This window comes from Abramis brama (assembly GCF_963993115.1).
Source record: "Abramis brama genome assembly, chromosome: 15".
NCBI lineage: Eukaryota > Metazoa > Chordata > Actinopteri > Cypriniformes > Leuciscidae > Abramis > Abramis brama.
In genome coordinates, this window is record NC_139977.1 from 34,359,653 (window position 1) to 34,377,785 (window position 18,133).

The following is an 18,133-nucleotide window of genomic DNA, read 5'->3' on the forward strand; positions in this document are numbered from 1 at the left end:
GGTTGTTTGTTGGCATCACTTCAGTTCCCGGGAGCGAGAGCTCATTATTATGGGACCCCCTCCTGCGCCAGTAATCAGACTCTACTGTAAAGGACCTTAGTGAGGCCCCTCGTCACTCACAGGACCTGCGACATTCCTGTTCGTCCCCTTGACGACAGCGCTGGATTGGTTGAATAAAAGATGTCTGCATCTTCCACACACAGTGAACAGAATACAAACACCATTGAAGCTCTGTGAAGAAGACAATGAGCATTTAGATCCTCCTCCTCCTCCTCCTCATGTAAATCTGGTGTGTAAGGATTCTTAAGTCGCTGTTATTAATGGAAACACTCAGCTTACACTGTAAAAAGAAGATTATTGGAGTGAGTTTTACAAGAAAACAGAGTTTCAGTTTACTTTTTATATTAAATTCCATAGTAATCCTAAAGTCTCTTGATGTTTCACCAGTAGGAGGCGTCAGATGTCTGAAGCCTGATGATCAGATGTTTCTTCAGAGTCGTGTGTGATTATGGGCTGTATGGAGGTCAGAGGTAACCACGGTAACAGTTTCCTGCTGTTCTGGAATGTTTGACTCTAATCACCTGTAAAAGAGGAAGTGCTTCGTTCTTCTGGACACTGGGTCACTTGATCCCGGAGAATTCAGGTGAAAGTGCAAACACTGGGTGTGACCTCTGAACTGACCTTACACTTCTTCACACACATGACTTCTGACTCACACACTCACTCTCTCAAAATTTGACCTTAACTGACTTAATTGTACATCATGTCACAATGAAAAACAAAATCCTAATGATCATAAAACAGGATCAGTTAACAGGAAAGTAAAAATGAAATATTCAGAAAGCACTTGATAAAGAAGTTGAATAATATTCAGTCCCTCAAGGGTTTTGCAGTGCAAGAATTAATGCGAATATTCACAACAATATATTTTTTTTAACATATTTTCTGCCAAAAACAGGGTGAAAACAATCTTAGCTTATTAAAATCCATAATTCTGAGCAAAAACAAATTGATTGTGCTGCATTATGTAACAAATGTAGGCCTAAATAATGATATATAGATAACGAATTGATTGTGCACCTGTATTGACCACAGTTGATTTCAGTAATTATTGCACAAATATATTTACTGCTAATTGCTCGTACAGTCGCTAATACTAATTACAGAAATGCATGATGATTATTGGTGGGTTTTCATTGCAAAATAACAAAAAAATGTCCCATCAGAAAAATCACAGCAGATTCAGTCATTTTTGCTGCAAAAATCTGAAAAATTACAATAATGTCTCACAAAAAACTACTGTGTTGGTACCGTGGTGTATCATAAGGTACGGTACTGAACTTATGTGCAAGATACTCCAAAAAAAAGATGATTAATATTCAGTAATATTGAATTCTGACAATATCAGATGAGAAGAAACATGAGCTGAATTGATCTGAATAATTACTAGAGATTAAACTTGTTTCATAATCGATGAATTTTACATAAATTTTTACTGTTTATTTCTGTGAAGCTGCTTTGAAACATTCTGTATTGTTAAAAGTCTTGAGTTTCTTCCGGGAACGAACACGTCACAATATTCCTCATTATAATAATTCATACGCAGAATAAAGGGGCGGGGCCTGGTTGAGTTAATTAGTAGTGTGTTAAACTGGCGGTTATGGTAAGGGGCGGGACATTTCCCAAACACGCTCGAAGCGCTCGACCAATCACAACACACTGCTCCAGCCGACCAATCAGAGTACAGTGTGCTTTTCAGAAGGAGGGGCTTCATAGAGACAGGAAGTGAACAGAGCGTTACTGACAGACTGGGAAGAGAGGAGCCGCAACAATGGAGAATATGAGGAAATAATCAACATTCAAGCTGGAAAACATGTTCTAATAGAGACTGAAACACAATCAAGACTTGTGAAAGGGCGTAATAGTTCCTCTTTGAATTCTGCAGGCTTTTGACCCTTTAACTCTTGTAACTCTTGTGCTCACTGACCTCTACATGCGGTTCCTTCTCAAACATGCTCCACTCCTCTCTCTCTCGTTCTCTCTCTCTGTGCGGTCCGTCCACGCCTGGATCCGTGTGGAGAAGTCAGGGTGGATCTTTGTTCTTCAGTCTATATGACACATGTAGGTCACATACTTCCCCTGGCATTTGCTGTGACTTGGTACAAAGTTCCCAGATTCCTTAATAAAGACCATGAAATGCCACAGAGGTCATGAAAAATGAGAACTGTTGAAGTTCTGATCATTGAGAAACAGAGAGAGAGACATAGAGAGAGAGAGACATAGAGAGAGAGAGAGAGACATAGAGAAAGAGTTAGAGAGAGAGAGACATAGAGAAAGAGTTAGAGAGAAAGAGAGAGAGAGACATAGAGAAAGAGTTAGAGAGAGAGAGAGAGTCCTTGACCTGCACATGGGTTTGTTTATGATGTTTGCAGCTGTTTTGTCTCGTTGGACGTTTCATTAAACAGCTTTGTGTGGAAAATAGTTTCTTTACAAGCGTGTTCTGCTAAATATTTGAGTATTTCTTCAAACATTTAAAGATTTGTGCATTGCACGCCCTGTTATTAAAAGAAACAGGAAAGTGCATTACACAATACTGCACATTTTTCCCCAAATGTACGAATATAAACACACATTCTTAATGGAAACTTTTTCACATAAGTTCACATAAGCACATGACATGAAATGTATCAAAATCACCATTTCACCTCAAAATCACAAAGAAAATGTTAATTATATGATTATTACCGTTTTATATTGTGACATTTTTTTAAACACAATCTGCCTCCCGCTCTATTATGTAATTTTAATTGTAAAGAACGTACATATTGTGCTAGTATTCGATGTGCTGCAGTTAATTCATGCTGATTTTGATAAATAAAACTCAATCAAATGACAACATTACAAATCTACATGCATTATAATCATGCGTTTTTATAAATTTCACAATGAAGTCATAATGTTCCATAATGTTGCTTTATGCAAAACATAATTTATGTACATCACATTTGTTATATAATTTGTTTTCAGTTCAAAAGCACATTATTTTAAATGTACTTTTATGCATTAAGCAAGTTGTCAAAGAGCCAAACAATAAACATTATTTATTAGATTAGGAAGCAAGAGAAATGCATAGAAGAAAAAGTTGTTGTTTTTTGTGTGTGTGTGTTTATAAGAAAAATTAATCAACACATATTATTTGCAAAACATATATTTTTTTAAGTTTGCTTTGATTTTGGTGGTGAAACATGATCTGTTTTCATGAGAGTTGTGAATTTACACACAACAGAAGGTCCAGTTAAATCTGTCCGGTCACCTTGATCCATGTACAGGAATCCAAACACGCGACACTCCTCTCTCTCTCTCTCTCTCTCTCGCTCTCTCTCTCTCTCTCTCTCGCTCTCTCTCTCTCTCTCTCTCTCTCGCTCTCGCTCTCTCTCTCTCTCTCTCTCTCTCTCTCTCTCTCTCTCTCTCTCTCTCTCTCTCTCAGTTCCCTCCCACTCTCGGTGACGCTCGGCCCTCACACTGCACTCATTCATTCAAATACTGAGCCGCCTGCTGGATCGCGTTTACTTTTCTGAAGAGCTTCTGGAGGCAAACACTATTACAGTCTACACGCCACAGCTGATTTATTATCTCATGCAAATCTGCTGCAAGTGCTGAACTTTCAACCCTGTGTGTATGTGTGTGTGTGTGTGTTTAGGAGGAGAACCTCACACACACGTCCAGCTGCTGCAGAGGAATCGCTTCATCAGCCTCAGCTTTATTACACCTGCACCATGAGGAAAGGCTCCTGTTGCATGTTCTCGTCCGGAGTCATCGGCGCTCTTCTCCTGGTCTCGGGAATCGCACTGTTTGTGTCCGGTTTTTTCCAGACCTTGATCCACAACAAGCTGAAGAGGGTGAGAGACTGTTTTCATCTCCATTCATCATTGTGGAGTTTATTAGTGCTTGTGTCTTACTCTGTGTGAGGTTTGGGTTTGATTGCGGCTTGATGACTGTGAACTTTTTTTGTCAGCCAAAATATTGTAATCTTATTCATTTTAAATGTGTATTTTATGTCTTTTACATTATTCATAAGTTTTTTTCTTTTAATTTAACATTTTTATGATTTATTTAGTTTTTAGTAACTATTTTATAGTGATTTTTTTATTTAAGTATTTATTATTATTTTTTATATTAGTGTTAAGTGTTTATATTAATCATGTTTATTTTTTTACTTTAAATTAAAGTATTATTTTCTTTTATTTATTTAATATTTAGTAAGTGTTTTATATGATTATTTTTATATTATTAATTACCATTTTTGTGATTTATTTACTTTAGTGTTTTATACTGATTGTTTTTTAATAAATAATTTATTTATTTAAATTTTACTTAATTATTACCATTTCACGAGCTCGGAAACCTCATGGAGTGGCGGGAAACGAGCACGATGTGTTCAGTCATCAGAGACCAGCATGTGCTCATTCGGTGTAATCAGAGAGTGACGTGTAACATGTGCTCAGTGTTTCTGTCTTCACCACATTCTGCATTCGTCCACGTGCTACCATCACTCTTCCTCTTATAGCTTCACATAAATGCCATGTCTGCAGAAATCACATGATAGTTCATCAGACAGTGTAGAGAACGATCTACTGAAGTCATCAGGAACATAAACCGCTCAATCTAATTCTGTTTGCACAAATACCGTATTTTCCGCACTATAAGGCGCACCGGATTATAAGGCGCACCTTCAATGAATGGCCTATTTTAGAACTGTTTTCATATATAGGGCGCACCGGATTATAAGGCGCATATAGAATAGAAGATACTGCAGTCAAACGTTTGACTGGGTTTGCGTTATGCAGTGGTCACCAACCTTTTCAAGCCTAAGATCACATCCAAAGTCCAAATGTAAACCAAGATACCTTGTTTATACTCGACGCGTCCGCATGAGCGCGAAGTTAATAAAAAAAATAATATCCGTCTGCTCAGGCAGATTCGGCTTAACAGCGCGCGCGCCTCTGAATCCGAAGATACATGACTTTGAGCCGAATCTGCCCGAGCAGACGGATATTAGTAGTACATCTCATCACACCGGCACCCAGTTTGCGCGTCTAAATCAGTTGTATGGTCTGGTGTTCAGTCTAAAACAAAACAGTTGCGTCAAGTATAAATGCCTCGTCTGTTTGGGGAGTTGCGCGCGCAGTCAGCGGAGGCTCGCGCTCCGGTGTCAGGCGAAAGTATAAACAAGGTTTAAGTCAGCGGTTGTTTAACAGACGTTAACATAAGGCGCCAGATCCATATATAAGGCGCTCCGGATTATAAGGCGCACTGTCGTTTTTTGAAAAAAATAAAGGCTTTTAAGTGCGCCTTATAGTGCGGAAAATACGGTAATTTTCTTGAGCTTTAACAGCAGATCTCAATGCTCTGTTTGTATTGAAATGTCATCAGCTGCAGGAACAGGAAACACTGTGTGTGTGTGTGTGTGTGTGTGTGTGTGTGTGTTGTTTCTCACCATGAACACTGCTGCTCTTCTGCTGAAAGATTCTTTTACAGTACGTTCAGCTGGTTTGTTTTAGAGTCCTACTAGTTCATGCAACTTTAGCCTAAAAGTTAGTGTGATGAGTCGGTTCATTGCATTTCAGCACCAAAAAATCTTCCAAGTAAAAAGAAAATTCAATCTTTCTAATTCAAAGTTTGTAATAATTGTTGGTAATAACACGTTTCTTTGTAATAATTTAGTGAAATTTACCAGCAATTTCTTAGTGAAAATCATTTCAACTCCAAGTTTTCTTTTAGTGCAGCAATAATGCAGATTTTATTGTAAGAGGAAGTTCTTTTTCCAGAGTAGCAATTAACCCTCTCAAGTTCAGCCCACAGCCGAGAATAACAGTGCCGATTGAAGCGGTCAGACGATCTGTTTGAGCCGCCCATGTTTACAGGCGTCCGTCGATTATATCCGAGACATCAAACTCCTCAGATTAACCTCTGCTTTCATCATGTTCTGCAGATGTTTGGAAGAGTAAATCACACACTTGCCGCCCATCTAGATTGTCCGCATGGTTCGTACTGGAGACTTTTGTCTATCTGAGAATAGAACTCTAGGGTTCTTGACTCAATTTAAAGAAACTTTATGCCTGAAAGGTTCAATGCGGTTCTATATAGAACTCTAGGGTTCTTGACTCAATTTAAAGAACCTTTTTTCCAAAAAGGTCCAATTGGGTTCTATATAGAACTCTAGGGTTCTTGACTCAGTTTTAAAGTAATGTTTTGCCAGAAAAGTTCAGTGCGGTTCTATATTGAACTCTAGGGTTCTTGACTCAATTTTAAAGAACCTTTATAACAGAAAGGTCCAATGGGGTTCTATATAGAACTCTAGGGTTCTTGACTCAATTTAATGATCCTTTTTTCCAAAAAGGTCCAATGGGGTTCTATATAGAATAGAACTCTAGGGTTCTTGACTCAATTTAAAGAACGCTTTTTCCAAAAAGGTCCAGTGGGGTTCTATATAGAACTCTAGGGTTCATGACTCAATTTAAAGAACTTTATGCCTGAAAGGTTCAATGCGGTTCTATATAGAACTCTAGGGTTCTTGACTCAATTTAAAGAACCTTTTTTCCAATAATGTCCAATTGGGTTCTATATAGAACTGTAGGGTTCTTGACTCAGTTTTAAAGTAACGTTTTGCCAAAAAAGTTCAGTGCGGTTCTATATTGAACTCTAGGGTTCTTGACTAAATTTTAAAGAACCTTTATAACAGAAAGGTCCAATGGGGAACTCTAGGGTTCTTGACTCAATTTAATGATCCTTTTTTCCAAAAAGGTCCAGTGGGGTTCTATATAGAATAGAACTCTAGGGTTCTTGACTCAATTTAAAGAACCCTTTTTCCAAAAAGGTCCAATGGGGTTCTATATAGAACTCTAGGGTTCATGACTCAATTTAAAGAACCTTTATGCCTGAAAGGTTCAATGCGGTTCTATATAGAACTCTAGGATTCTTAACTCAATTTAAAGAACCTTTTTTCCAAAAAGGTCCAATGGAACTCTTGGGTTCTTGACTCAATTTAAAGAAACCTTTTTTCCAAAAAGGTCCAATGGGGTTCTATATAGAACTCTAGGGTTCTTGACTCAATTTAAAGAACCTTTTTTCCAAAAAGGTCCAATTGGGTTCTATATAGAACTCTAGGGTTCTTGACTCAATTTAAATAACCTTTTTTCCAAAAAGGTCCAATTGGGTTCTATATAGAACTATAGGGTTCATGACTCAATTTAAAGAACCTTTATGCCAAAAAGGTTCAATGTGGTTCTATATAGAACTCTAGGGTTCTTGACTTAGTTTTAAAGAACCTTTATACCAAAAAGGTTCAATGGGGTTCTATATAGAACTCTAGGGTTCTTGACTCAATTTTAAAGAACCTTTATGCCAAAGAGGTTCAATGCGGTTCTATATTGAACTCTTGGGTTCTTGACTCAATTTTAAAGAACCTTTAATCCAAAAAGGTTCAATGCGGTTCTAAATAGAACTCTAGGGTTCTTGACTCAATTTCAAAGAGCCTTTATCCTCATCCCATAATGGGAACCCCTAAAAGGTTCTATATATGAAGCGCCTGATTAAACCCTTTGCAACACCCCCTGTGCTGTTATTTTTCTTAGTTAGAAAAGCAATGAATTTATTGTCACAGATATTATGAAGAATTTTTAGGTTACTGTTAGAATTAGAATTTCATGTGCCTCATTCCAGTCCTTCTAGCAATTAGCATTTGAATGAACAATGACCCAGCGCTGAGGGAGAAAAGTATCTCTCAAGTTTATTAGTATCTTTATCTTTACACCCAGTGCAATGCAGCGCCAAGCGCGACGCAAGTGTTTTTTGCTAGTTTCAGTCCAACGCAGTTATCATTTTCAGGTCCACACAAACATGCCAAATATTTAAAATAAAAGGATTACAATGTAAAAGATTATTATTGTGTACATAAAGATATGGTGGAATCCGGCTTGTCCCGTAGATGGTCTGCTACGCATGAGCAGTTACATTTGCGCTCTGGTGACGCGTTCGGTCTTTCCACTATCAAATTCCGTCATGTAAATAGTGAATCCGCCATGGCACGAGCACAACTGGCATTTAAAGAGAATGGGAGATGAGACTCTGATTGATTTAACGCACGTAAATCCCAGAACACACCCATTACTCATTATGAGAATAGGGACGACCCTTTTAGACCATGCGCCGGGAGCGCCGACCATTTTTCCCGTCGTTAAACTAGCAAAAGTGGATTCGGACACACACTAAGTGAACTTGCGCTGTGTGCTTTAGACCATGAGCTTAGATCGTTAAAATAGGGCCCATAGTAAGAATATGAGGGGAGTTTCTCAGAGTTAACCAGTAAGAATATACATTACATCATATAGAAAGATACACTGTATAACAAGTCAAGTCAAGTCGCCTTCATTTATATAGCGTGTTTAACAATATAGATTGTTTCAAAGCAGCTTTACAGTGTTAATAGGAAATTACAGTAACAGAGATTGTTTTGGCTTTACAGCAGATCTAGAATAAAGTTATTGTCCAGCTAAAGTTAGTTTTGATTGATTCACTTCCGTCACAACGATCATTAGTTATTACGTGTTTAGTCTATAGGTATGCGTGTTTGAATCCATATGAATCCAACATAAGTCCATATATGGTCAGTTTCCGGCTTAGATCACCACATGTACGTTGGGATCCAGAAAGACCATTGTACTGTGTGTAGCATAGAGAATTCACCATCCGAACACGGAGGTCCTTCCTAATGAACAACAGATGTTGACAGTACCTTCCTACAGAACAAAGACATCCTTCTCTGTGATATCACCCTGAGACCCAGAATTATGATTTATTTATTTTTTCATGTCATCACATTGTTCTCAAACTCGGTCCTGGAGGGCCACTGTCCTGCACAGTTTAGCTCCAATCCTGATCAAACACACCTAGCTGTGAGTTTCTAGTGATCCTGAAGACATTGATTAGCTTGCTCAGGTGTGTTTGATCAGGGTTGGAGCTAAACTGTGCAGGACAGCGGCCCTCCAGAACCGAGTTTGAGAAACCCTGGTTTAGAGCATAAGAAACAAATGGTAAAAAAAAAATAATAATTTTTTTTTGGAAAAATTATATTTTATTCATATGTAATGCTATGTCCTCTGTAGTGGACACCAGGACTCAGTTGTTTAAAAAAAAAAAATGACATGAAATTATATGTATAGACAAAAACAATGGGATTTATATTTCAATCACCAATACATTTTGGGGTTTCAGGATTTATTTGAACTAAAATTTGTATAAAGATGATTCTCAACTATGTTATGAAAGATATAACGGAATGAATTGATGCACCATTTTACTTTATGCAATATGTGGGTAAAATGGCCATAAATTAATATTCCCATTCAATGCAATGTATCTATACACTGTATCTAATTTGCACATTAATTCTTGGTGTTCTTGGAGCAACATTTAATGAAAAAAGAAGTGTAATAATTGGAGTAATAATTAGCAACATTTTAATAATAATAGGTAATATATCATAGGAATATTGATGTATAATTTATTTCCATATTCACTTGTTGTGTCTCCCAAAATGCCTGATAAACATGATTTAAGTCCTGATGTCCTTTACAGTGGACATGTATGAAATCAACATTCATACATTAACATTAACATTAACGTTCATTAATTTCTGGAACAGAAAGTCATTTTTTGATTTGAAACCCCATAACATTTTCCTGAGATGTTGGTTTATGAAATACAATTTGAAAAGTAGTCCAATTTAATGTATGATGTCAGAGAAATTCACTAAAATATGGGCCCTATTTTAATGATCTGAAACGCAAGTATCAAGCGCGAAACGCAAGTAACTTTGTGGGCGGGTCTCGACGCAAATCTAAAATGTGTTGGTCTGAAGTCGCTTCATTATTCATAGGTGTGGTTTGGGCGTAACGTGAAATAAACCAATCAGAGCGTCATCTCACATTCCCTTTTAAGAGCAGGCGCGCTTGTTCCATGGCGGATTGCTATTATAACGGCGGATTTGCCAGGAGCGGTTCACAGCCGAGGAGACGAACGGTCTCGTCAGGGCCGTAAAACACAGAGAAGTGACATTGGGGATGGAGAAACACACCCAAATTAGCTTTGGTTAAACAGGCGTATAATAATTTGGGTAAATGTGTAAGCTAGATTTATGCCTATTTTTTCACATCTTCATGGACAACAATGATTTCCCTCGTGTGGAATATTTTTCCTTGTAATAATGTAGCCTATGATTTGCAAAAATGAAAACTGCTGCTTCTGTGTAGATCAAAGTGTGTGTGCGTTGTGCACACGCTACATTATGGCCAAGTATCCTTAAAATAGCATTTGAATAACATGCGAAAAGCGCCACTGACTTTAGACGAGGTTTCTCCTGGTCAGTGGCGGAATTGTTTTCTGAAACTGCAAAATAGCACCAGGGAACGTTTGCGCTGGAACACGCCTCCTCTTTTCGCTGAACCGCCCCCGGGAGCGCAAGTTCATTCCCTAATTTACCGACGTGCGTCTGTGGAGGGAAAAGTCCGCTTTGCGCGGGTGCAAAATAGGAATGATACATGCGTACAAAGTCAATTGCGCTGGGTGCAAGATAGGGCCCATAGTGTCCACTACAGTGGACAAAAGTCTATTCCTGGGTCCCAGGAGGATATACTTCATGCTTGTTGCCCTTGCCAAGTCGTATCAGCACTGAAACATCTGAACTGAAATGTTTTTCCTTTAACCATATAAATGTGCATAGTTAGTAAAATAGTTTTCTTATCTGCATTCAGCATGTTTTCCCTGCTGGCACCGTACAATCACTTCTACTTTAGAATTTCCTTGTTTAATAATCTATTTCATGAAATACTTTCGATAGCAGAGTAAAGTGTGCACTCAAATGTTTGTGGTCAGTAAGATCTAAAAAAGAAGAGGAAATTAATACCTCTTCACTTCAAATTAATACTAAATCAATGCATTAAATTGATCAAAATTGACAGTAAAGACATTTATAATGTTATGAAATATTCCTATTTCAAATAAATGCTGTTCTTTTGAACTTTCTATTCATCAAAGAATCCTGAAAAATAAAATGCATCACAAAAATCATCATATTAGAATGATTTGTGAAGGATCATGTGACACTGAAGACTGGAGTAATGATGCTGAAAATTCAGCTTTGATCACAGGAATAAATTACACTTTACTGTATATTCACATAGAAAACAGCTGATTTACATTGGAATAATATTTCACAATTTTTACTGTATTTTTGATTAAATAAATGCAGCTTTGGTGAGCAGAAGAGAGTTGTTATTCCAACCCTAAAACAAGTGTGTGTGTGTGTGTATATATATATATATATATATATATATATATATATATATATATATATATATATTTAAATATGTATGATTCTTTGGAAGATTGTGTAGCTGGATTTCGACATTTAATTAAAAATCCTCTTTTGGCCGTTGAAAGTGTCTTAAATAGCAGTGAAGCTTAGATTAGTATAAACATGTCATTGTTCTGGACGAATTCTTCAGCGTTTTTTCTAGAGGTCTTGGCTGGTGGATTTTTACATGAGAAAAGAAGTGAAGAAAAGAAATGTTCAGGAATGAGTATGAGCTGATGGTCATGTGATCTGTGTGTGTGTGTGTGTGTGTGTGTGTGTGTGTGTGTGTGTGTGTGTGAGAGAGAGAGTTTCAGTGGTTTAATAGGGAAGAAACTCATTGTGCCAAATTAACTCTTAATGCACGTTTGCGGAAGGTTAGTAAGTTTAATGTGGTTTAGATGTGGAATTAAACGAGATAAATGATACAGTTATAAAAGGAAGGAATTATAGTAAAATGAATTAAAGTAGTAAAAAGATGATACATAGAATAAGCAAAACGTTCCCAGTTTTTGATGTTCCCTTTGATGTTGCCAGTGACCGTCTGTTCAGATTGTGTAGCGTTGTCGTGGGACACATCATTTAATCCAGGGAGGCCTTTATATCAACCGTTTTGAGATTATCCGCCCATAACTGTGCTTGCTTCCCCAATTAACAGAAACGTTAGCATAAATCAGCAGATTCCCTGATCTCCGTTTCCTCCACGGATAAACCCGATATTACAGTCTCCATAAATGATGAATCGTAACATTCAGTAACAGTGATTCATTCACACTGATGCATTATGGGTCGTTCTCCGGGGTTTATAACAGGTCATTATACAAACTAATCAGCAAAAACTGTTTTCAACACTGATAATAATCATAAAAGTTTCTTGAGCATCAAATCATCATATTAGAATGATTTGTGAAGGATCATGTGACACTGAAGACTGGAGTAATGATGCTGAAAATACAGCTTTGATCACAGGAATAAATTACACTTTACTATATATTCACATAGAAAACAGATGATTTACATTATAATAATATTTCACATTTTTCACTGTATTTTTGATCAATAAATGCAGTATTGGTGAGCAGACGAGAGTTATTCCAACCCCAAAACAGTAATTATTATTATTATTATTATTATAAAGTGTTGAACTGAGTGTCAGTTTGTTTTACAAGCAAGTGTCTTTATTTATAGAGAATGGGTGTGAACCGCATTAATATAGTAAACAGTGTGAAGATCACTATCTTTGACTGGGAAACTCTGAATAACAGTTCCTCCTCAGAGACTTTTGTTGAACCAGTTACACATTTATATGTGCTGTGCCTCTAATCCAGCTCCAGAGTGTGAGTGTGTGAGTGTGTGTGTGTGTGTGTGTGTGTGTGTGTCCTGTGCTGAGTCACTATAAAGCTGGTTTCTGGGTCTGTGCTGTTTGTGATCTCTGGCCTGTTTTCTGGCAGACGGGAAGGGATCGATGTCTCAGCGCTCCTCGAGAGTCCGATCGCCCGAGCACAGGCTGGGTCGAGGTTATCTGAGTGTTGCGTTTGATAACAGAGTATCTAATAATTACAGTCATGGCTGAATATCTTTCATAGCTCTTGTGATACTTCATGTTTCTGCTGGTGCTTTGGCTGAAGGTCTAATGATCTGATGGTGGAGGCGGAACAAACGGGATGAACTTCATCAGGATTTGAGGAATTTAGAAATCTTACATTTGAGTAAGCAACAATATAGCGCATTCGGTCAGGTGACACCCGGCCTAAATACTGTATCTCACAATGCAATGTGCTCAACTTGACCTTCTATTTCCAGTGTGATGAATGCCATAGCATAGCATGTTGTTTTGCTGTTGTTTTTTGTTTATTTTGTATTTTATAACATAAAACATAACATTGCTATGTTGTGTTTTTATATTGTCATGTTATGTCTTATATTTTGTTTTGTTTATTATCTCATCAACTTTGCATCGTACTAAACATGAACTAACTCCTGTTTATCCTGGAATGTAAACCTATGTTGTGTGTTGTGTGTGTTCAGGAGCTCACGCTGACGGAAGGCAGTAAAGTTTTTGCCACATGGAAGAATCCGCCGCCTCCAGTCTTCATGCAGTTCTTCTTCTTCAACGTCACCAACCCTGACGCCTTCCTGAATGGAGAAGCCAAAGCTCGCCTCACTGAGATGGGGCCGTACACCTACAGGTACAGCGGACGCCCTGGGCTTCATCCAGTAATCAGAGCTCTGCGTTTCTGTCCTAGCCAAACATGAGTGGCAGCCAGGGCATCTTTCTTGGTCACACTGTTGGTTGTTTGCAATTGCACTGGGAAGCTCCGCCCACAGTGAGACCTCATTGGTCCAAAATCCCACTCTACACAACTGCATAACATAATATGTTATGTTTAATGTTGTTATGTTATGTTACGTTGTGTCTTAAAACAACATAAAATATAACAAAACAGCATAAAATATAACAAAACATAACAAAAGATACCATAACAAAACATGTCATTTTGTTTGTTTTTATGTTATGTTTTATTTTCTTTTATGTTTTTTTAAGACTTAACGTAACAAAACATAACATAAAACATAACATGTTATGCATTTGTTTAGAGTGGGATTTTGGACCAATGAGGTCTCACTGTGGGCGGAGCTTCACAACACAACATAACATAACATAGCATAACATAAAAACAACACAAAATTACATGTTTTGTTATGGTGTCTTTTGTTATGTTTTGTTATATTTTATGTTGTTTTGTTATATTTTATGTTGTTGTTATATTAAAATGTTTTTTATTTTTTATTTTTGTTATAAAACAACACAAGATAGAAAAACATTACATATAACAATACTTAATGTTATGTTTTGCTATGTTATGTTTTTGTTATAAAAACAGCATAAAACTTTTATGTTGTTTTTTATGTTGTGTTTTTATATTTTGCTGTTATTTTTTATTTATTTTTATTTTATAAAACATAATGTAACAAAAGATACCATAACGTTATGCATAACGTTAAACATAACATAGCAAAACATTACATATAACAACATGTTTTTATTTTATAAAGCAACATAAAATATAACATAACATAAAATAACACAACATGTTGTTTTGCTATGTTATGTTTTTTGTGGTGTTTTATATTTTGCTGTTATTCTGTTTTTATCATAACATTACATAAAACATAATATAACAAAACTTAACATGTTATGTTATTTTATGTTATGTTATATTTTATGTTGCTTTATAAAATAAAAACATGTTATATGTTATGTTTTGCTGTTATGTTTTATATAATGTTTTTTTTTGTCAGCAAAACAACAGCAAAAAACATGTTGTTTTAACTTTTAAGTTATGTCAAAATAACATAAAAAACATAATACAACAACAAAACAATAAAAAAGCATAACATCATAAAACATAATATAACATAACAGCAAAACCACATACACTGTAAAAAAAAAAAAAGACATTATCAGTGAATCATGACAACTTCAACAACACATCAAAATAATTTAAGCACTTTCAACTTTTTTTATGTTTTACGAGATTCAACTAGATATTTTTAAGGCAGTTTAATAGAATTTAAGTTGAAATGACTTGTACTGACAGATTGTACTGAATTTAAAAATTGCAACTGAATTTAAGTTTTTAAGTTGAAATAGGTGGACATTTTTTACAGGTTAGAACATAACATGTTATGTTCTGGTGTTATGTTATGTTTTATGTGTTATTATGCTATGATTTTTGTTTAAGACATTAGAAGAAGTTTAATGCCCATAAAGAAACACTGAGAAAGCAATGCACAGTTGCAATAATGGTGAGACGTGTCCAGAAATGCAGCAACACACAGAATCGAGCGAGCGCAGTGGCTCGGTTTGCTTTGGCCATGTGACAGAGGCTGAATGAGATCATTCTTCATGATCATTTGGCTTCTGATGAAGCTCAGTAACACAGTGCTGACGGTCAGATTCGAGTCCGGTGCGGATCTCAGCACAAATCTAGAGATGCTGCTCAATCTTATAATGCTCTCAGGGAAAGCCTAGCGTAAGCTATTCACAGTTTCCTGAGTCATCCTGAGTCATCTACTGGCGTGGGGAATATTACACCAGCCATCTAATCCGTTTTAACCAGCTGGAATTAATTAACATTCCAGCATTTTATTGTTCTGTAATTAAAGAAAGAGAGCAAAACCAACAAAAAGCTCATAAAACTAACAAAAGCTCATCATGTTGCCTTTAGTTGCGTCGTAAAACGGCTGCTATCTGAAGTTATTGCTGTGCTAATATCATATCACACGCGATCTCCGGAAATTACTCTCTCTGCATTATGCAATATCTTTAATCTTGTGTCTTTAGCATCAATCCCATCATGCGTTTAAACTTAAAAAAAAAAAGAATTATTTATATATATATATATATATATATATATATATATATATATATATATATATATATATATATATATATATATATATATATATTATTCATTAATGTAATAAAATAATGACAATATATACTTTATACCTTATTTATATATTATATTAATTTTATTTATTAAAAATATTTTGATATATAATGACTGCATAAAATGTGTGTGTGTATATATATATATGTGTGTGTGTGTGTGTGTGTGTGTGTGTGTATATAAATATATAAACATTGATTTATATTTGATAAATATTTATAGACAATTTATTTTTTATGTATACTTTATAAAATGATCTATATTGTATTGTAATATAATATAGCAACATATAATATAATATTGTAATATAAATATATTATAACCAATATATTTGTACATTATATTAAAATATTTTAGTATATATTTAATTAATTGTTAACTTTAATTTACTTTTGATATACATAATATATAAATTGTCTATAAATGTTTTTTTTTATTGTATTATAATATAATATAGCAACATATAATATAATATTGTAATATAAATATATTATAACCAATATATTTGTACATTATATTAAAATATTTTAGTATATATTTAATAACATTTTTTTTGTATTTATTTTATAAAATAAATTATAATTATTTAAAAAAATGTACTGTTACTATATTGTATTATAATATAATATAATATAATATAGTAACACATAATCTAATATAATTTAGTAACATGTAATTAAGTAAAATATGGTAAAATATAATATATTTAATAATCTAATATAATATAGTAACGTAATCTAATCTAATATAGTAATAACATGTAATTTAGTAAAATATGGTAAAATATAATATATATTTAATATTAATTTATACAATTGATAAATCAATAAATATATATAAAAATGTATATTTATATAATAAATTAAACAAATTAAACGAATATATATATAATACGGGTAAATAACTCTCAAGTTCACTTCTGTCTTTTCTGAAGAATTATGAATATGCATCTTAAACTCTCAGTTCCAGTGAATGTTGTATGAGCAGCCACAGTTTGCAGTCATGCTCTCGTACGCCTGCAGGACTTCATGGCACACCTTAAACAAATATCAAAGTCTGTAGCCGTTAACAAGCGGACGACACCCTCTCCACCATTTAACCAAGGACAGTCGAGGACGCTCTGTTTGCCTTGATCTTGGGTAACTCAGAGCAAACAGAAAACACTTCAGCAGGATCGATCTGACCTGAAGTTGAGCCATGGAGAATGAATCATGATTAATTTAGTTGTACTCCACATCCTGTACTTATAGATAATGTTTTCTGTCCTACAATCATCATTTGCATTATACAGCCGTTCTAATGGCTTCATGCTCATTGTGTTTCATCAGCTCTTCACTCTCATAATGCCCATAAAAGTCACTCTAATAGGAGAATGAATCATGAATTATTTAGTTGTACGCCATATCCTGTACTTATAGATAGTGTTTTCTATCCTACAATCTTCATTTGCATTATACAGCCGTTTTATTGGCTTCATTCTCAAGGTCTGAGTCCAAAATTTCGTCATTCGGTGGCTCTGAATTGTCAAAATACCCCACATTTTCTGCCATTGTAGTCATGTGAAAAAGTTATGGTATGAGGTGACTGTTTATTAAGGAAAATGTACTCTTTAATTTTGATTTGCTTTTTGAAATGTCATTTTTGGATATTTAAAGTATGATAACACTGTCAATAAGGAGGCTTTTGTAATTAATTTGTTAATTTTATTAGTCAAATTTCACATTCCTAAGTGCAAGTTTTCTAACAAAAAGCCCCTTTTCTCTGTAGTCCTTAAATAATTGGAAAATGACTTTTCTACTATTCAATCTAGTACTAACGGAAAAGCTATTAAGACTATTAATTATTTAAAGTCTTTGAATGATACAAATGTGTTTTTTTATGGGGGTTTTTTTGTTGTTGTTTTTTTAAATGTTTATTTATTTATTTATTCTTTGCTCCCCTGACTCCAAAGTGTATGTTGTATTGTTTTAAAGCATAATATATATATATATATATATATATATATATATATATATTAGGGCTGTCACTTTACGTTCGAAAATCGATTGCACAGTCGATCGGACCAAACAACGCAAGTTTCGAAAACGAAAATAGGGAGTCGATTTTAACGGTCTTTTCTCGGAGCGCGTCCAGCTCGTCACGATACGCCCGCAGCGAACGTGCATCACACAGCAACTGCAGGCTCTGACACACACATAACAGCAAATTATACTTCTGCATAATGTGTCTCTTTTTACAACAAAACTGTGAATTCTGCCGGTATTCA

The 18,133-nt window shown here is 35.2% G+C and overlaps 1 protein-coding gene across 2 annotated transcripts in view; it reads left to right on the plus strand.

The window, feature by feature from the left end:
• The first annotated feature begins 3,519 nt into the window (after positions 1–3,519).
• Positions 3,520–18,133, plus strand: part of scarb2b (scavenger receptor class B, member 2b) — a 40,488-nt gene continuing 25,874 nt past the window's right edge. The window contains exons 1-2 of one of the 2 annotated variants that reach the window (XM_084137587.1): positions 3,520–3,899; positions 13,439–13,599. In XM_084137587.1, coding sequence (XP_083993713.1) covers positions 3,777–3,899; positions 13,439–13,599 — 284 coding nt within the window. In that variant the 5' untranslated portion in view covers positions 3,520–3,776. The remainder of the gene's footprint in view (positions 3,900–13,438; positions 13,600–18,133) is intronic. The other variant, XM_084137588.1, reaches the window with a different exon arrangement.